This window comes from Zonotrichia leucophrys, chromosome 1A (genome assembly GCF_028769735.1).
Source record: "Zonotrichia leucophrys gambelii isolate GWCS_2022_RI chromosome 1A, RI_Zleu_2.0, whole genome shotgun sequence".
Lineage (NCBI taxonomy): Eukaryota > Metazoa > Chordata > Aves > Passeriformes > Passerellidae > Zonotrichia > Zonotrichia leucophrys.
The window spans coordinates 50,351,834-50,376,620 of record NC_088170.1 but is presented as its reverse complement, the minus strand read 5'-3'; the positions used below and the strand labels follow the sequence as shown (position 1 = coordinate 50,376,620).

The following is a 24,787-nucleotide window of genomic DNA, read 5'->3' as shown; positions in this document are numbered from 1 at the left end:
ACCTTTATTTACTGTTGAGTTGAATATGAATGTGTAGAATAAACAAATCTGTAGTATTATATTGTACAACCTCATTGTTGTGATTCATTTGGTTTATTCATTGAGGACGGAGCAAGTTATCAATACATCAGGCATGGTCCAGAGTCACATTTCAGCTGGCAGACACTCAGCTTTTGTTTTCAATATTCTGTCCTGATTAGTATTCAGAGCATGAAGGAGAATGTGATGCAAGGGAATTGGTTTCTGTTTTACTGACTGACTCAGCCATTTAACTCTGTTCCCTCAAGGCATCAAAGACTACAATAAAAGAAATACATTTTGCCAATAACTTCCTATGGAAATAAGTGCAGCTTAATAACTTTTTTAATTAGTACTAACATTATTGCAGAGTGAAAAACTCTTTAATTAACCTTGTCTTCTTTTTTTTTTTTTTGGTTTCCTGTTAAGACTGTATTACTGATACTGAAATCTTATGTTAATCTAACCTCTGATTTATAATTGAAGATGAGATTTTTTTTTTCTTTTAATTGAAATTTCAATTCATCACAGGAAGGTGGTTTCTTCCAGTACTATTCCTTGTGGGAAGCAGAATTTTCTATGATTTTATTCCTCCTTATTTTTAAGTAGGATAAGTGATAAGGTTAAGGCCAGATTTCTCCAGACTTTTATGTTCTATTTTTACAGAATTAAATTTATCTCAGTGCTGTATTGTGCATTGCAATGAGTCTGATGGTTCCTGATGCTTGCATTGAAGGGCTGATGAGAAATGAGATACTGGGATACAACTCTAAAGGACATAAAGTCTTTAGTTAAACACTGTATTGAACACTTAATTTAAAAAAATCTAATATATTAGAAACCTAAACCCCAAAATTTCTCCATTAATTGCTTTAGAAAAATGCATCTGTGTAAAACTAGTGACATGACTGAATTACAGCCTAACCGTCTACCTTCTTTTCATGGCACAGAAAGGAGCAGATATTTGCAGTGGTGAATAATTATGTCTTTGGAAGACAGTGATGCTTGGCTTAGGTAGAAATTGAGAAAATAGCTCAAGCATAAGCAGCTTGTGTTGAATGTAGGAAAATTTGGATCACAGAGATTATATAGGGAGAAGCAAAAATTCTGCCTGGAAGGAGGCCTGAGCTGAAGATGATTTCCATTTCTAGTCCTGATGGAGAAGTGCAGTGTCTCCATAAACAGTGAGAGAAGGAAGGAAAGGAACTGTACATGGACAACACTGTGAATATCTGAGGAGGGGCACTGGACCCACGTTGGCACCTGGGCACCCTGGGAGAGATACCAGAATGACACCAGTCCCTTTTTCCGAGTTAAACCTGAGATGAGGGAAGAAGCAAAGGGACCTGTGGGTGGTCTGCTTAGGTAAGCCTGTTAAATGAGATCCACTTATGCGTGTGAGCTGCAATGAATACAAAGATGAAATCTTCAGGATTCTCTCCAAAGCATCTGTGAGGAAAGAAGACACAAAAAGAGAAAATTTATGAAACCTGCAAAAGTTTGAAAACGTTAGAGAAATGAGGAAGACAGAGATAAAACATGGTTTGTATCTGAAAGTAATTATTGTAAATCTTGATGAAAGCTATTCTGATAACATCAGGGAACAGTTTATACAATTTGTGCAGTGTGGATGTGGAGATCTACATGGAGATGTCATGAATTATGTTGTTTCTGCTTCTGTTTGAGTAATCTGTGTTCAGATGTTAAAAATCCATTTTTATTCATGGGGTTGAGGGTTGGTTATTTTTAAGGGTGTTGTTCTGCCTTTCTGCTGGAGCATACCTGACAGGAGCAGGAGGAGAGGGAACATAGGAAGCAGCATGCTAGAAGCTCTGTGATGACTGAAGGAGGTAAAAGTAAGGAAGGAGGGGAGATAAGATGTGAAGACCCAGGGCTGTTGCTAGGAAAGGGATGATTCAGAGGGTCATAAATAGAAATGAAAGGGGCATCAGAGAGCAGTAAGGGCAGATTGACCCCTAAGGAGACCAAGCTGGGATGCTGATGGGGGCCAGAGTCATGATCATGTCTGAACACACTGGTCAAGGTCAGCCTCTGTGCAGTGGTCCTCTGTGAAGCCGTGGTGATGAGGCAGGTTGAAGACCAAGCCAGGGCAACTGGCTTGTGGGTCACTGTGTGATGTTGAGGCTGAGGATCAGGGAGGTGGGAGATGAGGTGCTCATGCGTGCCTTGTAGCCACCACAGGGGCCAGGGAAAAGCAACTCCCATGGTAAGAGGCTCAGGACCTGTCTGCTGCCCTTCACCACAATTCTGCAGTGATGGGGCTGATCTCTACCTCAGCCAGCACGTTATACAGCAGAGGGAATAAACACAGTTATTTTACTCAGAAATATTAAAATACCGATATTGTCCATTATTCAAGTTCTTTCTTGTGCAAGCACATCTGTGCTGCAGAACAAATTAAGGCTTATCAGTTATGAAAATTGTGGTGGCCTGAATTGTGCATATCAGGTTGCAGAAAGACTTGGTGAGAACCAAGGAGCATTTTCAGAAGGGAAGACAGAAATAACACTAGGAATGAAATTTGTAGGTTATAATTAGTAGGTGGTATGATAGCAAATACTGTGGGTTCATTTCAAATGGTTAAGAAGAGGGAACTATTTAATTAAGTAGAAAAGGAAAATGAATCCAGAATCTTGATTATGAAAGAAAAAAGGCAGGAAATGGTTTCTTTTTAAAGTATGAAACTGCCTCCTCCCTCTGAGAAAACCCCGCAGGAACAAGGATGAGATAGGAAAAATGTTCTGATAAACAGAAATAAATTCTAAAATGTTTGGATGATATGAATACATACCATGCAGAAGAAATCACTTATCTTAACAAAAGGCAGCACTTGAAATAGGGTTAAAAGGCATCAAAAAAGGAGAAGGTTCTGAATCACTATCAGAAAAACCTGTCAGTAAAATCTGTTAGCCACTGTTATAAGTTCCTATTTAACCACTGAGGATCCCATTGCTTGAAATCTCTGAAACATAAGGTTTTTGTGATACTCAGGGTGGGAGGGTGTTTGTGCATTTCTCCTTTTAGGGGAATTTTATTAAGGTGTCTTCTTGAGGCACGTAAATGCATAAAGATTGCCTGGCAAAATATAGCTTTGGATAGCATTATTGTACCAGTCTCTTGTGTGAAGTCTGACAGATTTATTTTGAATGTGAAAACTGTACATTTAGATTTATGTACTGTGTTTTCCTTTTACACTTAAATGTTATAGCATACAGTTCTGAGACGAGCTCATTTTTCCAGAGAGCTGAATGATTTTGTAAGAATTAATGAATTTACTCAGTATTAAATCTGCTGTGGAAAAAAATATTTACAGATGTTTGAGTGCTGCTTTAAACTTTTCATAGACTAAAATAACACTTTGATGGAAGGATTGTATGTACATACAATCACAATGAAATGGTCTGTGGAATGCTCCATCTTGTGTTTCAAATACATGGTTCAGTATGACTAAATATGTAATTTGGATAGTACGTCTATGTATTTTGATACGGAAAGGATGTCTAGTGCACCCAGATATCTGAGAAAACATTTGATTGTAATGCTAAAGGATTGAATGTTACCTCTGCATCCCTTTTGGAAAGTTTTGAGTTTTTTCAGCTTGATAATTCGAAACTAATCTTAGCTTGAGAATTCAGAACTAAGTGGAGTACTGCTTAAAGCTGCAATCAAGTTGCAAGATCTGTATTATTCTCCCCAGTAGTTTCAGCTGTCACAGACATGTTTTATGAAAAATCCTTTCCGTAGGATTTTTTCTCCTGAGAAGCTGAGAGGCCTCAGAAACAAAATGTAAGCAATAATTATCTGCTGCTGTGGAATGCCTCAGGTGCATCTTTGATTGGTCTATGTTCGTTGTTTCTAATTAATGGCCAGTCTCAGGCAGCTGGCTCAGACTGTCTCAGTCAGTCACAAGATTTTATCATCATTCCATTCTTCCCTTTGCTTTCAAGCCTTCTGGTGAAATCCTTTCTTCTATTTTTTTAGTATAGTTTTAATATAATATATATATCATAAAATAATAAACCAGCCTTCTGAAACATGGAGTCAACATTCTTGTCTCTTCCCTCTTCCTGGGACCCCTGTGAACACCACCACATTCAGCCATGTAAAGTAAGCCTTGAGAACTTTCTGCAAACTGACCAGAAGGACTTTGATGATCTAGTATGGCTTCCTAATTGTGTGCATGTAAATAAATCCTTTTGTTCATTTTTTCAAATCCTTTCTCTCAGCTAGAATATTTGATTCAGGGAGATGTTCCTTTATACTTTAGTCTTCAAATGGTGGAGAATCTCCTGCATATCCTGATGAGAAAGCCTAGTGGTGTATTAAGAATTTCCATTTGAGTGTATTAGATTGACTTCCAGTGTTGAATAATCCTGTAGCAATCATGGCTCTTTGATTTAAGAAGAACAAGATTTGTGGGGAAAAATAAAGTCCTCCTATTAGATTGGTCTTTTTGACTGGCGGAGGTGGTAAAACAAAAGGGAGTTTTTGGTATGTGAGATATTAAAAACTTTTTGCCATTAAAATGGCAAAAGCAAAAAGTTTCAGAGTTACTTACGTTAGAGAATAGGTAGTTTGTGGAAGGTGTACACAGTATTGGCAGGGGACATGATAAAACTTGTACTTATTTATTGGATGTTTCTCTGGTAGAATCTTATAATGAAAAACAAAACTAATCTTTCATGGGTTCATGAGTACTGCAGTCCTCTAGGTTAATGAAAAGTATTTTCCAGAGAGAGTTCTGGGAGATGGGGCCGACAAGTCAGAAAGGGAGGAGCATTTTCATGGCAAGTGCTGTCTTTGCATTGAAGGAGCTTTTAAGTGCAGATTGGTGGCCATGTGCAGTTGCTTAGTTTCATCCCTGTAGTCTTCATGAGATTATCTGCTGTGCTGGTTCTAAGTCATATTGCATGCTGAGAAATAAATGTGTTCAGGGACTTGGATGTGTCTCTCACGGAGGATGTTTATTGCGATGGTATGCAGATGTTTGTATTTATTGTTCAGATGGTTTCTAGATTTTGTTTGTTACAAATGTATTCCTGAGGCTCCTAGAAAATTAAGAGATGAGAATGTTTGAAGGCTCCTCTTGTGAGGCTGGGAAAGGATTTCAAAGTAGAAATTCTTCCCACTGCAGGTTTCCAAGGTAGAAGAGCATATTACAGATAGAAGTGTACAAGATGAGATGATACCTGGGTAGCTCCTTCAGAGTTGAAGTCCTCTTTCAGAACCAGGGGTGTCCTTGCCTGACAAAACTGAAGGTCACTTGGCTTAGCACAGTATTTACTTTTTTCATGTAGTTTCTAATATTAAGAGTCCTTGAGCATCCTAGTTCTACTATACCATGGTTAAATTGGGTTGTGTATTCACATGTGTAAAGTATACATGTCCATATGATGTGATTACTTAACTGTTAATGACCTTACAGGCCAGACTTTACCTCTGTTTCTGTAATTTCTTCTGGTTTTTAATTGATCAGAAAATCAGTCCATCTAGCCAACCAGTGGTCTAGTGGAAGGTTTGCTTCCCACAGTGCAGGGGTTGGGACTGAGTTATCCTGAAGGTCTCTATGAAAGGCACTGGTAGCTGAGGTTCCCACTGTGGCCACACATCACTGTGTACTCCTACTGGGCATGGTTTTCATGGTCGCTGCATGAGTCATCACCAGTTTCCTTGGCTGGAAGCTTTGTTTGCATAGCTCTCAGGCATGACTGTTCTCCTTGTAACTCTGGCAATCTCAGGGAAGTAAGGCTGCAGTGCCCCTGTGTACCCTGCATGGGACATGGCCTCAAGGAGGCTGTCACAAGGGACAGCAGAACTGAGCTGCCCTAGCTGCAGAGCTCTGGCAGCCACTCCAGACTAAGAGGACATCAGTGAAGCACAGCACAGAGGAAACAAATATTATAAATTTAGCTGATGATTGTCAGCTAAATTCTACAGCAAATCTCAGGTAGTAGGAGTAGGTACAAAGAAAATGATTGCAACTGTACTGACAACCTCATCTCGGTGGAGATAGCTTTTATTGGGGTGTGTTATTTACTGCCTTTAGGAAAAACACATAGCAGATTCTTTCTTTTCTAGCATGGCATAGTCTGTAAAAGTTTGACTTTTCTTTCAACAAGAAAGAAACCTATCATTGTTATGAATGTGTTCTAAGCAGTTAAATTATCCTGTATTTATTTATATATTTTCTCACTCTTCTGCCAAAAAATTAGGAAAGTCTGATTTTTATTTCTTCTTTTCCCCCACAAAATACTTGTTCCTCTTCATTATCAAAACACCTGTTTTTCTTTTCCTCTCAGGTGCCAATCTGACCTTGCTGGAATCTGTCTCCAGTTCTATATTTTGGTGGTCAGTGAGATACACTTGAATGCCTTCACATATATCAGGCTTTGCTTTGCTCACTGCCTGGAATTTTTGTGCCATCACCTCTACTCCCTGAAGAAAACTAACCCCCAAACCCTCTGGTCCTTGGAGATATTTTACAATTCTGCCAAAGAATCTTGAATATGCTCCTCTGGACAATGAAATTGTTTAAGATTTCAGACCTAATGATGCATAAAATATTTATAGCTAAAACACCCTGTAAGTGGAATTGACTGACCATTATGGTAATGATAATGTTCTGATTTTTAAACAAGCCACTGAAAGGTAAATGCAATGTTGTGCTTGTTAGATTATAAAGAATGATAAATGTGTTTGGTAAATGAATTGGCTGATTTTGGTAAGCTAATATTTGATGCTACAAGGCACTGAATTGTTACACTAGAATTATGTACTGAGTGTAGTGTGCATGGAATGACAGCAAACAGAATCCTTACAGACACTGTTTTACTTGGAATAGCTTCAACTTCAAGAAAATCAAAGAACAGCCGAGGTTGCTAAGTGACAGCAAAATATTTATCCTTTTTTTAGAAAATCACACTGGTTTATGCAATGAGGAGTAGGGGACAGCATATATTGTGTGCCACCCACATGCTGTATAGGACCATTATTGCACATAATTAGGACCTGCATAATTCAGCACAGTAACCACGAAGCTATCACCTCTGTCTTAGTACTGATATTTTCTAATACTGTTTATTTAGTCTTCTTCCTCAGAAGAAAATAATCCATTATAAATGAATACTCTCTGTCTCTGCTGTGAAATACAAGTATTATCCTTTTGTAGACCGAGACTGGAAGGGGAGGCAAGATGGGAGAGAGAGAGAAAAAACAGAGCAAGAATCACTGTTTATAACAGGCCATTTGCTTTGCAGGCTTATTCTCATCACCAGTGTGAGATGAAGCTCACTAAGAGGCAATGATGTGGCACAAGTGTTATGTTTTTCTGGAAAGAGAGGATAATGATGGGTTCAGCCTAAGGTTCCATGCCTTGTTCTTGGCTCTCACAGAGGAGCTGTGTGTGGCTTTCCAGTCTGGCCCTGTGGATAAAGCCCTCCCCACCACTACGGAGGGTGATGGGAAGCTCTAATTACAGCAGGATGGTGAATTCAACCTGGGGTGGCTCTTGAGTCTCACTCAGCAGCAGAGTGAGAGTTTTTTCAGGTGTCCTTAGATCCACTCCTACCATTCAAATGCTAAGGCTGATCTGGGGGGAGGAGAGCTGCTGTGATGGGCTGAGCATCAGTATTGCCTCCCAGCTGCACTGGGAGAGCCTGCAGAGGAGACACAGGGAGGGAGTCACTGAGGTCAACATTCTTGAGCATGCTACTGTGGCAGTGGGATGAGCTAGTCCTTGACAGAATTTCATCTTATTTTTTGGGGTTTTTTTGATTTTCCCCTTGACCAAGAGGTTGTCAGGACAAGAAACAAAGTTATGTTCAAAGATATGTGTGAGAAGTTGACTGGAAAAGATTTATTTGTACCTTCCGTTTTCTTAAATCGCCAGATGAAAATTTATCTTCTGACTGAATTGGAAGAGAGGGACAGGTGTTTGAGGGAACCCTCATCAGGCTCTTTTTCCACTCTGCTCTCAAAAATTACAGCTTTGACTAAAGTTTTTCAAAACCAATTACTGCAAAGACATTTTACAAAATGGCATAATTTTGAAATAAAAATGCATCTTATTTCTTTAAAGTATTCGGGGACTTAGTGGAGTGGTACAGACAATACACGTTGCAGCACTGAGGGTTCAGCAGGTGGCTCTGTGGCTGGCTCCTCCCTACCCCTGTGTTTTTGCAGTCTGTGTAAGAAATATTTCATCTTGCTCTGTCTGTAGTTGCAGCCATCACTTCCGGCTATTTCCCTAAAATTCCCATATGGTCTGAAGAGGGGAGTTGCACTCTGCACTGTGGGAGGGAGCAGGGAACAGGCAGTGCTGTTGCTGGTGTTGTGGTCAGGGTTGGGGATGCTCCGGAAATGCAATCCCAGAGTGGGCGGAGCCGCAGCCCGCGGTGTCCCGCGCCCACTGCAAGGTGGCGATGGCTCCCAGTGTCACCGCCATGGCTCCGAGTGTCACTGCCATGGCTCCCAGTGTCCCCACCATGGCTCCCAGTGTCACCGCCATGGCTCCCAGTGTCACCGCCATGGCTCCGAGTGTCATCGCGACGGCTCTGAGTGTCACGGTGACGGCTCTGAGTGTCATCACGATGGCTCCGAGTGTCGCTGCGATGGCTCCCAAGTGTCCCCACCATGGCTCCCAGTGTCACCGGCCATGGCTCCGAGTGTCCCTGCCATGGCTCCCAGTGTCCCTGCCATGGCTCTGAGTGTCCCCGCCATGGCTCCCAGTGTCCCCGCCATGGCTCCGAGTGTCCCCGCCATGGCTCTGAGTGTCACTGCCATGGCTCTGAGTGTCACTGCCATGGCTCCCAGTGTCCCTGCGATGGCTCCGAGTGTCCCCGCCATGGCTCCCAGTGTCCCTGCGATGGCTCCAAGTGTCCCCGCCTTGGCTCTGAGTGTCCCCGCCATGGCTCCCAGTGTCACCGCCATGGCTCCCAAGTGTCACTGCTATGGCTCCCAAGTGTCACTGCTATGGCTCTAAGTGTCACCGCCATGGCTCCCCATGTCCCCGCCATGGCTCTGAGTGTCACTGCTATGGCTCCCAGTGTCCCTGTGATGGCTCCGAGTGTCCCCGCCATGGCTCCCAAGTGTCCCCGCCATGGCTCCCAGTGTCACCGCCATGGCTCCCGAGTGTCACTGCTATGGCTCCCAAGTGTCACCGCCATGGCTCCCAAGTGTCACTGCTATGGCTCCCGAGTGTCACTGCTATGGCTCCCAAGTGTCACCGCTATGGCTCCCAAGTGTCACCGCCATGGCTCCCAGTGTCACCGCCATGGCCCCAAGTGTCACTGCTATGGCTCCCGAGTGTCACTGCTATGGCTCCCAAGTGTCACCGCCATGGCTCCCAAGTGTCACTGCTATGGCTCCCAAGTGTCACCGCCATGGCTCCCCATGTCCCCGCCATGGCTCTGAGTGTCACTGCCCAGCACCACACCCAGCCCGTTGCTCTGTGGGGACAGTGGCAGTACCAGCCTGGCTGAGGCCCATGAACTGTTAGCCACCTGTTAAACCTTTTCATTTCTAAAGTTTTCTCAGGGCAGTGGTCCCGTGAGTTACGTCTCTGCCAGCTGCTGTTGGCTGCATGTGATCAGGGCAGTAGTGAGTGCTCTGTGTACTCAGGCAGCAAGAAGCAGATGAAGATGCTCTTAGTGAAGCATCAAGCACAGTGAAGCTACAATTTCATTTTTTTTCCTTCTGTCTTTCAAAGAGAAATAAGCAGTATTACTCTTAAAAATTGTTTTTTACGATTATCGTATGTATACAGTACAAAATATCGAAAAGAGTATACAAAAATCGTATTACTCTTAAAAATGTTTTGTTTTTCCTTCATTGGAGTTTATTATTTAAGGAAGCAAAACTTGTGACATTGGAATAACTCCCTGAACTTCGACATCTATTTGAAATGTGACTTCTTATAAAAATAGGATTTTAAATTCTGTGTAAAAGCCATTTATTGAAATTGTTTAAAGGTATAAGTGGAGCTAAACCAGAAGTGCCCCTAGGTTTTCATATCCAGCTTTCACTTTAGAAGGGAAAAAGCAAATCTTTAAATTAATGCTCAAAGATGAATATAGCTGGATATATGAGTTCTTTGAAATGTTAAATGCAAGGTGAGAAAGTTTTTTTAGTGGTTAAATGCTTGAGGCTCTTTCATGCTTTTATATTACTCTGGTTAAATTGCTACTGCAACTTGAAAAAGTTATTCTTACTTTATTTAAATAGCTCTTTGAGAAGTTTACTCTTAAAAATTTTCATTGTTTGATAGCTTATTAAGGCTAGCAAATGTAAAGCGAAAAAAAGTTACCTTTTTTGAAAGACACAGGTATGAAAGGGAAGAAAACTTTTTATCTGTTGTGTGACTGCAGTAAGGAAAAACAAATCTGAGGGCAGTTAATCTTGTTTTCCCTTAAATTTGTCTTTACTTATCTTCAGTCATCCTGCAGAATGCACTCAGATCTGATATTCTGAGTCACTGGAATTTAGTTACAGTATACATTCTCCCATGAAGCAGCAGTAGTTGCTCATGAAGTATCACACAGAGTTATGACAACAGATTCTATGCCACTGAGACTGCGAAATCCAAAGAAGCAATAGAAAGCTGAAGCAGGTTAATGGAAAGCAGCAGAATCAATGAGGCTTTGCTGTGAACTTTTGGTAGTATTCCCAGTTTAGTTTAAATTTGGAGGTACATATAGTAATGTATTTCTTTAATTTTAAATTTCCTGTTTGTAGTTATTCCTACTAAAATTAAAATGTGGAAGCAGAGGCACTGGCAGTGAAGATGAGAGCTGACTGAAAGCCAAGGTCTGATGTGCATGGATCTTGCACAGAGCAGAGGAGAGCCTTGTGCCATTGAAAGGAAGTGCTGCTGTGAAGGATTTGAGCTCCATTACGGGAGCTCATTCCATGTGGACCAACTTCAAAGGTGGCTCAGGCTTTGACAGGTTGAGCTGCTTGGCAGTATCCAAGAGCTAATGTCCTGTACAAATGCCTGTTTCCCTGCTTTTGCTGCTACAGCATTCCAAGGCAATTAGTCTTTCTTTTTCTCTCCACATTTCCAAGCTATTACTTTTACTGTTAGCTTTGTTTCATTTTTAAGTGCTTCAAATTGAAGAGTGTTAATGAATTCATTAAAAATGACCAACATAACAAAAGAGATGAGAGAGAATTCACTGTACACTCAATATTCTGACAAGTAAAAAAACCCAGAGGAGCTGTATGCTGTAGTAGACTACTATAAATTATTCTGTATCTTCACAGTTAACTGCATTTCTATATATGACAGTACTTGGGACATGTTAAATAGACTTCATATCATCCTTAGTACAAGTTGTAGCTTTTCATCTTTTCCATTGGAAATACTATTATTTTTTAGCTTTGCAGGAGAACTTTATTCTGTACATCCAGATTTGCATGGAAATAAAAGTAATTTAAGAAATATACAGTAATCCTAAAATGCCACTCAAACCTTAGAAATTCTTACTACCTAAGGTAGTGAATATGGAAGCCATATATTAAATATTTTAAAGGCATTTCAGTTTACTGAACTATGATGGTTAGAAATGAGAAAGTCAGAATTAAATTTATATTTCATTGCCTTATTCATAAGGTTTTGTTTGGTGTGGGGGTAATAGAGAAGCAAATCACCTAAAGAATGAAGTCTGCAAGCATGAAAACACATTTTCATAATTGCCTTGGCAGGAAGCCTGCATGCTCTCGTGGCAGAGCTGTGAATATTCCAGGGGATGAAGGAGCTGCTTGCTCTGCAGAGGGGCACTGTCTGTGAGAGTGCTCATCTCTTTTCTAACTCCCCCAAAAGAACATGTGTATGCTGGAAAAAAAACCCTCAAAACATCCATAAATATTTGCATTTCTGGTATCTCAGCTTGTCCAAAGTATTTAGAAAATGAGAGAAAAATAAGAGGAATCAGATCAGTGCAATGAAGTTTGATTTCGGTTAGAAACAGCTATCAAGTCTTTGCAAGGAGTGGATTTTTGGCAGGCAGGTGAATAGGTGCTGTTTTGGGTGGATGTGCAGACACAGTATGAATAATTCTCCCATTGATTTTTAATTAGCAGTGGTACAGGATGGGGTGTCAGTGTCAGGCTGCTACTCTCAGGAGTTCGTCCAGGAAATTTGTCCAAGTCACAGCAACCTCTGTTGAAGTTTGCTTGCCTCTACAGGAAGCCTTTTTTTTCCATGGGGGTCTCCTGAGGCTTGTTCTGTATCGTTAATTGTTCTGTTAAATGAGGAACAGAATTATAATGTATTTATAACTAGCTTGAATTTTTTTTCAGAGGCATAGTTTTTTGGCTTTGCATCACTACTGCCTACATTGCCTTTTTTTTAGAGGATTTCTGGTACCCAGTATATAGATGGCATCTATGCTGTTGTTTCCTGTCAAAATAAAACAGCTTTCAGGTTTGTAATCAATTTGGAGAGTTTTGCAGAAAATTGTTAGATTTTTCAAACAACCACATCAGTTTGCAGACTTAGCAAACTTTGTGTAGAATGAATATCTTCCTGTGATAATTAAGAAAATAGAAGTTGTCCACAGTAGGCCCATTATCAGGATAGCAGAGATTTTGCTAATTTGATAACAGTGTTGTAGCTTAAATGACTTATGTGTTGACATAAAAGACCTGAAAGCCTAAGGCCACCATGTTTACTGTAAATGCCAAAAAAATCTTCAATAAGAAATTATGCCATTGTGGGCAGTTTTATTTGCTGCAGGTTAAACATTAAAAATAACACTTTCTTCCCTCTGGAAAAATATTTACATTTTCTGTCTATATGTTTGTTTGTTTGTTTGTTTTACTTAAACAACATACAGGAGGGATGAGAAACCTTTCTGTCAGTTGTGTTTGAAATTTTTTTAGTGTTAAAGTTCAAGAACATGATGTGATATTCAAGCTTCTCACAGATCTGATAAGGAGAAATAGCCTATTAAATAATTCAGGAGTGGATAGAAACCCTGGCAAAAGACCTGGATCTCAGATCCCTGGAGAGCTTCTGAACTTTGCTGTTTCCCTTAAAATTAAACTTTGATAAAAATGGGTTGATTGCAAGGTTTAATTGTGTAATGTGCTCTTCTAGGAGTTTGTTTTCAAAATGTACTCAGCTTTGGTATGAAGTCCACCAAGAGTTATTGGGTGTCAATCTTGGAGCCATTGTCTGCTCTTCCCGAAGATCCAGTTGTTTCATGTCATTCATAATGTTGTAGCATCAGTGGCTGGAACTCCATTTTCTTCACAGTGCACATGCTTGTTGAGGCACTCCAGTGGTAGTGCTTAGTTTACTCCAAGAAATGGAGACATCTCATTTGTTTTTGTTCAGTTACTGGAAGACTGAAAAGAAAATTATGTATTTGAAGACAAGCTAAGAGCTGTTTTATCAGCTGCTGCTGCTACCATGGAGAAGATCAACCATTATATTCAGTATGTGCATATGAAATACTGCACAGAAGTATCCATGCAGACCTACCTCTGGCATCCCAGGGACACCAGGGGAAGAGCAGAAGTTTCCTTGCATGCTGCCTGTGTGCATGTCTGGCTGCCACAGCGTGGCTTGTCCAGCTGGGACTCCAATAGCTCCACTCTCCAGGGAGCCAGGTGGCCAGGGAGCCTCTGTTGTCTTTTCCTGTTCACAGGTTCCAGGTGTGTGCAGTGCTGTGTATTATTACATGGAGACTAACTGAATTTATTTTCTTCTCTCCCCTCTCCTTGTTTTTCTCTTGCACAGCTCAACAAGCAGCAGCTGCAGGTACTGAAGGAGCGTTTCCAGGCCTTTTTGAATGGGGAGACACAAATTGTAGCAGATGAAGCATTTTGCAATGCTGTGAGGAGCTACTATGAGGTGAGCTGTGTGCTTTGTGCTCTCTGTTATGTTCATAGCATGCCTTTTAATGCAGGTACAAGGAAAGTAATTTTAAGTTTCAAAGGCTGTGAACTTCCAAACCTTCCAGAAACTATTTCCTCCTAAACCAGCTTTGCTGTTTTAAAAGTTGAAATCTACTGCCTGAGCACAGGAGAGAAACTGAACTGGAAAATATCCACCCTTTTTTAAGAAGGGGAAAAAATTTATAAGAGAAGATAAAATGAAAAACCCCTGGTGCTAAAAATCTTCCTGGCAGCATTTGATACAGCTAGGCACTGCTATCTTTATCTCCATATGTCCAAGGTAGCTCTTTTAATCAGCACTTGGTGTTACCATCCTGAGAAATGTGTCTTCAGATTTTTAGTTGCCGTGCAGAATGTTTTGGTGAAGACCTGCCTGTTGCCTTCCAAAAGAACAGAAGAACTGTGCAGACAGGCCAGCTCTCACAATCTGCTGTGACCTCCCAGGCATGTTCAGTGCCTGCAGCCCCAGTGCAGATCCGTAGGTGAAGCTTTAATTGCCTAAGTGACAGGTCCAGTTCCAAACTAGAGGACAGTTCCCTGTCAATCAGCAGCATACGGCTAATGAATTAACTTGTTACTCTTAGTAAATGTTGCTATTTTCATTTTGCTTTGTCTAACTTCTGACCTGCTCAATGAATCAAAAAGGCTGGATGTTAAACTTCTATGCCTTTTGAGAGATCTTCCCTCATATTTCAGCCCACCACTTTTTTTTTCAAAATTTAGCTTTATTTTTGGTATATTATTTGTTCATTTTTCCTGTCAGCTATTCTTTGCTGATGAATAACTTTTTCCTCGAGTAGAAAAAGATGTGATTTATGTCCTGGATTGGTTTTATCTACAGTAAATTATATTGCACAAGAAAAAAGAGAAGGATGGCAAATGGTTTTCCTTTTGTGCTGAAATCATGGACTCAGTGTGTAGAAATAGAAATTTGTGTAGAAACCATAAAACTCAGTGTGCCTTCTCCCATATTATGGCCTGATCGGTGCTGTGACATTTGAAATTAAGGGATTCTCACAAAAAGACTTGTGAAAAGATAGGGATAGGTCTGCATGTGAAACTAGAATTTTTAGGTACTATTTTAGGTGTGTAACAACATGACAGAAGTGGTTAGAAAGTAATCCATTTTTCTGTATAGCCAATGAAGAAGTTAAGGCTGGGAGGAAGGACAGTTTGGAAGATGGTGCAGGGCAAGGCTGAGCTACTCAGTGGCCCAGCAATGGGTTTCAGAGTAGGGGGATGTCTCAAGACACTGAACAGAGGGTAGAAGTGAAAAGGACTTAAAGGTTCATTCTTTAGCACACTGTGTAAAAAGCTTGATGTGTTAGAGGAAGTAGTCTGCTCTTCGGAAAGGATGTGATAGTGAATAAAAATTATTTGAAAATAAATGTCTAAACAGTAACTGTTCTGTTAAGATTTACTTCATGCCTTTTTTAATGAAATTTTTAAAATTAGTTGAGAACTGGTTTTTAGCATATCTGCTCTTGCAGTGAAAGGCTGTGCATAATAATCTAAGATAGCCTTGCAAAATGAACGGCTCAAATTTTCCAGCTATTTTCAGACATTCACCATTTTGAATTGTGTTTTGAGTGTCCAGTTTCAAACAGAGAATTCCAAAGCATTACTGTCAAGGATATAATGACACTAAAGGTATAATGACTTCATCCTGTGTTAGTATACCATCATCTGATATACCAGCTCTAATTTCAGTCTTTTTTTTGTTTATCTCAGCCTCCCAATTCCATTTTGCATTCTTTCCACAGACTTTCTTTCAGACTTGCACAACCCTTTCCAGTTGTGCAGTTGGAGTCAGCATTTGCTAGTGATTTTTAATTTCTTTTCAGGGTTGTAGTAGATAGTTACCAGTAGATTTTATGACCAGTGCAGTGGTGGAATCCAGCTGGAGACTTAGTTCAAGTTACTGCTCCTCTTTAATGCATTTTAATCAAATTTACTGGATCTGATCACATATTCTCATATTTACTTGCATGCATCTCTTGTGCCTTTTTCCTTATCGTTGCTACCCATTGGTTGAAAATATTAGTCTCTATTACTTCTTTGTGTGCTCTGTTGATGCTGGGCTTTGGTGCTTTCTCCTCTCCACGTCTACCACATATGGTCCATCACATCTTCCATGTGGTGTTTGTTAGTACTTTGAATTATGGGCATCTTCCTTGTTTCTGGCATATGGCATCTTACAAACTTCTGTGTTAATTTCCTTATACTTCAGTTGCTCACCTACAGTTTAATTTTACCTGATAAAGCAGGAAAGAAATATGTGGTCTGCCCAGTAATTATTTTATTCTGAAAATTATTAACTTGTCTTTAATCCTATGCAGTAGGCATGGTTTGAGAGTTATTGTAATATTGTTTGTAAATCCAGAGTATATTCATTACTGTAGTTGATTTTCTGCTTTAAGTTTGAATGTGAAAGAGAAGGTCTGCTTTGGGGATGTGACATAAATTCTGTATCAGTAGTTGCAGGTGTTTTCACACTAATCTGTCATTAATGAGTTTGTTCAGACTGTGTCCTGTTAAGAATCTTAAGAAAAAGCTCCAAGGGTTTAGAAACTTATTATTGCTAAGTCTTTGATTTGCTTTTTTATAAATATTTACAGAAAGAGCAATTTGTTTGCTAAATAAAGAAATATGAATTTCAGTATTAATTTCACTGGCTCTAAGTCCTGCTCCTGTGTTAGAACACTTGGGAAGTTTGCACCAGTCAAGTTTTTTGCCTTATTTCCTCCACTATGTCTTTTCCAATGCTACTGTTGTTTTTAAGATTATGTATGAATAATCTGGCATCAGTTTTCATTTGTCATAAAAAATTAGTAGAAAAAAAAATTCATATTCATAGGAAAAGTTTCATAAATTCTTCTTTAACTCTCCAGAAAAGGTTATTTTCATATTCTGTGTAATCTCCCTCTAGAATCCCATCATATTTTCTGAAAGTCTCACTGAAATTTAGCATGTTTCTTTTTTGTATACATTAAAGTATGATTATCTTGTTTTTCTCTTCAGTCTCAGTTTAGAGAAGGTATGGAAATGTTTACTCTTTCTGAAATTCTTCTCTGAGAATTAACATAGGATTTTATTTTTCTGTGTGTGGAAAATTCCATTACAGACAGACATTGAGCCAGATTCTAATCAGTAGAACATCAGATGCTAGTGCTACTTTTCAGATAAAGAGAAAAATTCAATCATATGGCAATTTTTTATGAGTAATTATATTGGACACACTGCTAAGTATAAAATTAAGTGAGAAAGTGACTTATGAAATTAAATCCTTTTTTTTGCTTAATTCAACCCTGTATTTTAAAAACTTGTTTGTGAAATAGTAGATAATCTTCCATTCATCAATTCTTGTGTGCTCTTGCACTGAGGTTGGAAAATGCTGCTGGGCAGAGCCCTGGGAGGTTTATTCACCACCTGTAATATACTTACCTCTAATAGGTATGCATATACCTTGGGCTAAACTCACAGTGCTAATCCATTATTCTTGAATGTATGCAGTCTTAGATATCGGTAAAATGGGTGCAAAGAACTGTAATGAATATTTGAAATACTGTGAAAACGTTTTCCATATTGTAATGATTGCAAGTTCTCAGGTTTCCAGCACTGCCTAAAGAAGTACTCCATACTGGTGTTTTTCCTGTTTTTCTTGCTGTTCCATTTTAAATATGTGGTTCTAAGCCTTGATTACTTCATGCTGCTTAAATCTGAATGTTAAATGCAGGATCTGTAACACTTAGTACTGTGGGGTGTTTGAGAATTTAAAATCAGAGTTTGTTTGACTGTACCAGTTTGCCTGTGATACAAAGATCATATTTAACATACTTTCTGTTTAAATTGAGGGGATTTGTGTACAGAAACCTAGGTGTTAGTTTGGCACTACCAGGCTGCCAAAAATGAACTGAAAGTAGAAAACAAATTAAATAAAAAATAAGAAAAATAAGAGGACCCATGTCATAGAATCATAGAATGATTTGAGTGGGAAGGAACTCCAGAGATCATCTATTCCAATCTGCCTGCCACAGGCAGGGACATTTTTCAGTAGATCAGTTGCCCAAAGTCCCATCCAGCCTAACTTTGAGGGCTTCCATCAATGGGGCATCTAAAAATTCTCTGGACAATATGTCCTTGTATTTGACCACCCTTATTATAAAAATTTCTTCCTTACATCCAACCCAAATCTACCCTTAACAGCTTTCTAAGTGGTAAAAGAAAGCCTTTCCCTTCCTTCATACCAGTGTGCATAGGTGGCACCTTTCATCTTCTGCAGGAAGTGAGCCAAGTGTTCTACAATTACCAAGCTCCTTTGGTACCAAATCCTGAACTGCTAATGCAAATCCTTGCACTTATCCTTAGAAAAGGTTGAATTTTGTTCATGAGAGTTTTTTTATGTGAAGAACTTAAGTGATTTGTTACTCTGTAGAAAAAGTTGAGGTATTTCTGTAGAGAAAGGAGTGACACGATGCTATTTCTACCTGTGATTATGGAAAACTTGATCTGAAAATTTTTTGCATGGATGTGAGGGCAGAAGGATCTCACTGATGAAATGAGAAAAAGGATCTAGCTTTCTGGAGTAAGTGGTGCTTTGGTTGCTTTTACAATTTTATTTTTACTGTCAGCTATTTTAGGCACACCATTTTTATTCAAGGAAACAAAAGGCATAGTTGATCATGATGAATGTTTCAGAGATGAAGATGACACCTAAAGGAAACAGAAAGCATTCATTAGAATCAAAACATAGTACACACAAAATAAATAGTAATTAAATGTTGGAACATTCAATTTTTATATTATTGAGATAAAAGAATGGAATCAGTAGATTAACCATTTATTTAAATACATTAAGCTAATAAGTGTAGAAGATAAAAGGTTCAGAGTGAAAATTCACTGGTGTCTGCTTTCATGTTTTTAAAAAGTCATAGTTGCCATGCACATGTATTTAAGGATATGGGCTTTTTGCTCTGTTCAAGTTCTCTTCAAAAATCTGAGTACTACACCAGCATGGGATTTATGGTTTGTACAGTCTCATTTGGAGAAGCTGTTTCAAAAGGATATTTTTTTATATTAACTTTAGGATAATCTTGTAGTTTGCCTTGTGAGGATGCCTTTCAACACATTTGTAGTTGCAGCCTATTGGCACTTCCACAATTTCCTTCCAGGTGCTTGAAAACATGGTCAGACTTGAGGTCAGTGTAATATTCTATGGGTTCTGTTATTTTAGCTGTTAGAACTGGTGTAGGCCAGTTCTTTTAAAAGCTTCTTAGAAACTTTAGGGCACCCCCAGGAAAGATGCATAACACAGGTTTATGTAGGTCATCCTCTCTGCTAAAGAAGCTCTAATGCCTTCAGTGTTTTGGATCACCAACTACAATTTGGCATGTAATGGAGATTGTCTCACTGTTAGCAGTCTAATTATTTTCCTTAAAGAAGTGAGGGGGAGATAAGATACAACAAATTAAAACGTGCTTTGCATGATCTGGACCCCTTCACACTAAGGAGAGACCTGACAGAGTGGAACTGCAGGGTTTGTGATGTGCAGCTTTCTCTTGAGAGTGCTGTTGTGTTGCTGCTGCATGGGAAGTGTGTCAGTGCTGAAATCCACAAAGTCCCTTGCTTCACTCATAGCTAAGTGTAACTATTCTTTGTGTTTCCAGACTGGAACTCCCCTTTTCACTCTCACCTGTGTGGTGTCAGAGAGGCTGTACACCTGCACAGAAACACACAGCTGCCATTGACACTGTGCTTGTCCAGTCTCTCTGCACACTGATATTTGTGGATGATCACTATTCCTTTGAGGATGCTGTAAGGTTTCCATATTAGCATGGTTGTAAAAGACTTGTATTTCAAACTTTTATATTAGGTAGGTGGTTGATGGATAGAGTGTAGTGCATTACTTATACCAGTCCTTTGATTTGGATGTGCTGATAGGAAGACAGAAAGGGATGGATATAGATTAAAAATTTTCCAGTAATGGTATCAATTTTTGTTTGGTGACTGTTGTTGTCCCAGGCAAAGAAGGATGCCTGTTAGGTCTGACACTACACTGCAGAGGCAATTAGTGTTTGGTAGTGAGGGATGTCTACTGTAGTAAGCATTATGTGATGTTAGCTACTTGTTTATTAGATAAATTCTGAATGTCTATTAATCTGAACAAACCAATTAGAAAACCAGCAATGGCCCACACTGTTACACAACAGTGAATTTGGTCTGCTTTGCTTAATTGTTTTCTTCCCTAATCTCAGTTCTGTTTTACTCAGTCTCAGAGGAAAATAAAACTTATCTGAACCTTGGTTTTGCAATTAACAGCATGTTGCACTGAGACATACACTATACATGTTTTTGTTGATACTGTCTTCTGGGCAACTAAAAGCAGTGGGAATTTTTTCAGCTAGCCTGATACTGGCAAAAAATATGACGGTTTAACATCCCATCTGCCAAAATCTTGCAGGAGATAGTAAGGAGATTTTATTCTGTGGGGTTTTTTAAAATTTGAAAATTACTATGTGGAAGAATTTTTCTTTCATTTCATCATGAAAGGGTGATAACTCTTGATATTTTTAAGTTATCCTTCCTACTACCTTTTCCAGGTCTCAGCACAGAGCCCTTAAAGGCCTCTGGATGTGGAAATAATATCACAAAATATTTCATTAGAGTTATGTTAATGCCAGTGAATTTTCTTTTGTGTCTTTTTATCGTGATATCTGTGTGTCACGATTCCATTCAACAGTATCTCAGGGAATCTCCAAGTCACTGTGGAACAACAGGAAACTTTTTTTCTCCATTTAGCAGTTAAACAGAAATTCAGCCATGACTGAATTTTTGTCTCTCTCTGTGACCAGAGAGAGATATGTAGTTTCACCTTTATAGTACACTTGAAGTATCTCAATACAATTGAAAATTCTTATAAGATGCTATGTAAGCCAAAGTTAGTCCAAGCAGGGTCTCTCTGTGTCATGACTCTTTTAGTTCTAGAATTTTCTCGTGCAATTTCTTTAGGCTTCAAGTTTTGATTAGCAATCCACTGCACAAAATTGCTATATTCATCTAATCAGTCATTTCACTGAATTGAAAAAAACTACTGTCTGATTGATTTCTCAAGCTTAAACACACAAAAAAAAAAACCAAAACCCCCACAAAAAACCCCCAAACCAAACCAAACCAAACCAATCAACCAACCAAACACCCAAAACACAACCCATTCAACAAATAAGCAGTAAAGGAGAAAACCTCTTGTTTTCCTGCACCATCAGACTGAATTTTTAGGACTGGTATTTACTCTGTATATTGTTTTGCTTGCTCTTGGATTTCTAGATAGTGGGATAAATGTTTTTTTTTTGCATGCTTTAATTGAACCTCTCTGTCACTATTTTACTTTGTTTTAGAAAGCTTTTCCCATCAAATCCTTAGAGCTGTGCGACTTCTCAAAATCTTTTAAACATAAAAGTAATATCTTGCAAAAGTGCTGTTAATGGTGAATTCTTAATCTCTATGTAAACCAAGCTAGAGAAGGCATGGAAGTAAGGAATAAAAAAAGTCAGCAAATGTATGGCTGAAATCCAGAAATCAGTACATGAGAAGTGAGGCTTTCAATTCTCACTGATCTCTCTCAACTCTATTTCAGATCTGTTCTGATAATAATTTCAAAAGCCAACAACAAATTTTTATATCCTGAGAAACGTAAAGGCAGAACACAGACAGTGATGATGTAAATATTTTCTGAATTATTTTTTTCCAAGTATTGCTTGATTTGCATTTCCCACAATGGAGTATTTCTGAAAAGCTACATTGAAAAACAAGATTCTTCTCAAGCTTTTATTTCCTTAAGTTTTAGAGATGCTTTTTCTATTGCATGTTGCCTTTAAAAAGCTATCCTCACTTAGCAAGCAAGAGGTTTCTTCAAAGTTAAATGCAGGCATAAAGTTTCTATCCACCCAAGATTCTCAACAAGAAACAACATTATCTTAAACAGAGAATGCTAGGAGAAACAGATTACTGAGTCTGTTCCAGTTACTGAATGCCTTCTTCAAGCATTGCTAGTGAACAGTAACTACCTCATTAAGGAAACTTGCTTTCCACTCGGCCTTGCCATTAAACCATTTCTCCTAATTTCCTCATTCAGATTTTCCTATTAACTTAAAGTCATTGCATTAATTTGAGGTCATTGCTTAGCTTGCTTTGTTTTAAATGTGAAGCGTACAATCCCTTCTTTTACTGAATTATCATTATATATAAATGTGTCTGTCTTATGCCTCCTTAGCAAAACAAAAATACTGAGCAAATTACATATTCTTAATCTGTGGTATATCATTTTATATCAGGCATTTATTATGGTCCCTCTTTGGACCTTTCACTTTCTTATTTCTCTAGGTTGCAAACACAGCCCCAAATCCTGGTGTGGTTCTGATACTTAGTACTGCTTTATATTTTGCTCTGCAATTCCTCTCACCCAGGTAGTGATGGTCCTTACAGAAGTGAGTGATCAGAAGGGATTCAAATTTTAAGAATAATGTAAAGGAAGAAGAATGTCTGCAGGTGAGCACATGTTTAGGGCAGCTGGTCCCTGAGCTACCCTGTCTGTACCTCAGCTTGTCAGAGCTGGCTGTCTGTCTGCTTGCCAGCATGTGGTCACAGAGATGTGCTCCAGCATCCAGAGCAGAGTCCCACACAGCTTGCCTGCTTGCACAATTGCCAGTGACTGGCAAGATTATTAAAGACCATGCTGCTGGTTGTTTGGTTGGTTTTTTTTTCCCTTATGAAATAGTCAAAAGATAGATGCATATGGTCCTAGATGTGCATATGACTTGATTTCTCTGGACACCTTTGTGCTTCCTGATACCTGAAGAACTGATGCCAGAGTAACTGTGAAGATGCTCACCATGCTACTGGTGCAGCACTGCCCAGCCAGAAAGCTGCAACTGGGTGCTTGGAGCTTCGGAGCAACACTTCACTTTCAGCATTTCCCCTCAGCTTGAATGTCAGCATGCTGGTTGGCAGCCAGAATGAGAGAATGAATAATCTCCTGGAGATGAGACCTTGATATTTTTGTTTTATTTAAGTTTTCTGTTCTTGGTGTACTTTTCGTAAACAAGGAAGGTTTTCCTTTGAGAGCAGCAGGCATCCTTTGTTTCCATGTGTTTGTTTCTCTGTAATTTTCTGTGATAAATATGCTTCATGAATAATATGTTGTTCTGCTCCTTGGATGTGGGCACTCCTGCAGCAGAGCTTTCCAAGTCTAAGAAGTATGTTAATCAGAGATGAATTTTCAATTTCAAGGAAATCTAAACTTTTCTCAAATCTTTATTCCTGATCAGCATAAGATTAGTCACAAACACTTATTTCCCTTTTTTGAGTCTATTCACTTGCAAGTCTTCTGTGATCTTTCTTTGAACATGAACAATAAAAGGATTACACCTTTGTCAGTTTCTCTATTAAATTACTGCTTGTTTATTTCTTTTTCTTTTGGTTTATTTAGTCTCCTTGGTTTGTTTATGTCCAGACAATCTGGAATGCTGTGGTAGAAATCTGGACAAATTACAGGAGTCAGTATCCAAATACTGCCCCTTCACTATTTTGCTGGTTGTCTCTGAATGCAATTCAGTTTTTAATGCTTTCGAGAGTGTTTCCTCTATAAGTAGTTAAATTACATGGTTGCAAAAGGAAGCAAAGCAGATCTAAGTGTCTAGTTCTGTGCTGTTTTTTGCAGTGTTGTAATCAGCTGTGACACATGCAGTGTGATCAGTAGTACTGAAATGCCCACTGAAACCTCTTTGGCTTTACTCTCTTGTCATCTCTTATACCTTCCTCCAGGGCAGTAGTGCAAAAGTCTTTTATTTGAAATAAATCTGCCGATTAGAAAATATCCTTAATTTTTGCCTTCAGGTAAGTAATTTTGTAATTTTAAAGTTCAATCTTTCATAATTGAAAGCAAGTTACCTTTTTTTTTCTTGGCTTTTGATCACTTTTAGATCAATAAAACTTAGCAGAAAGCTATGAAAAAAACCCCAAAACAAAAGAGCCAAATCATTTAAAAAACTTGATTTTTAAAAAGGCAATGAGCAAGTTTCCCAAACTTAGTAACATTCAAGCAGCAATATTGTGTCAGATCAAAATTCAAGATACTCAGAATCCTTTGTCAGATAGTGCCAAATCAAAGGAGATTCCTGATGAAAAACTACCAGGGTAGGGGAGGCTCATGCAAGGATTTCCAGGAAAGTCTTCTTCAATTCTAGTCACTAGGGCTCAGGGTGTGTCCACATTTCCATCACTGTTAACAGCATAAAGCAATTAACCAGGTCTCCAGTTTTGTCTTTCAACAGCAGGAGGAGCTTGTGGTTACTGTATTTGTATTCCTTGCAGGCACTTGTGTGTCTGAAAAATGAGCCTTTCATCAGTTGTTAAAATGTTACCTTTTCTCATTTCTCAGAAGTTTGGTTTTGGGAAGACATATGGGTGATGTTTTAGAAGCCCTGTTGTCTTATCTCCCTCCACAATCATTTCCTCCAATCTAGTAAAGGTGGTTTTAGTTGCTGTCTGACCATTCTTTCCATGCTTGTGTTTGGAGGGAATGATAGACTTAGAGAAGTAATCTTAAAATACAGACATTTCTTCTGACAGTGGCATACTGTCCTAAAAATTTTACAGATGTTCAATTGTGGAAAGACAAGTAAGCTGGTCCTTGGGACTCCAGGAACTGATATAGGTTGTGTAACTGGAGAAAAAAGTTCTTTTGAAACACCAGTTCTGACCTGAGACTTACAGCAGTAATCAGTGATTAATTGTAAATTATCTCTGTTGCCTGATTCCAGCTCTCAGCCTTCTGACTGTGCTTCAGATATGC

General features: G+C 39.0%; 1 protein-coding gene across 8 annotated transcripts in view; it reads left to right on the top strand.

Moving 5' to 3' along the window:
- The window catches only part of CADPS2 (calcium dependent secretion activator 2), a 284,215-nt gene that overhangs the window by 43,592 nt on the left and 215,836 nt on the right, over positions 1–24,787 (top strand). For all 8 annotated transcript variants that reach the window (XM_064702731.1, XM_064702734.1, XM_064702728.1 and 5 more), the window contains exon 2: positions 13,781–13,894. In XM_064702731.1, coding sequence (XP_064558801.1) covers positions 13,781–13,894 — 114 coding nt within the window. The remainder of the gene's footprint in view (positions 1–13,780; positions 13,895–24,787) is intronic.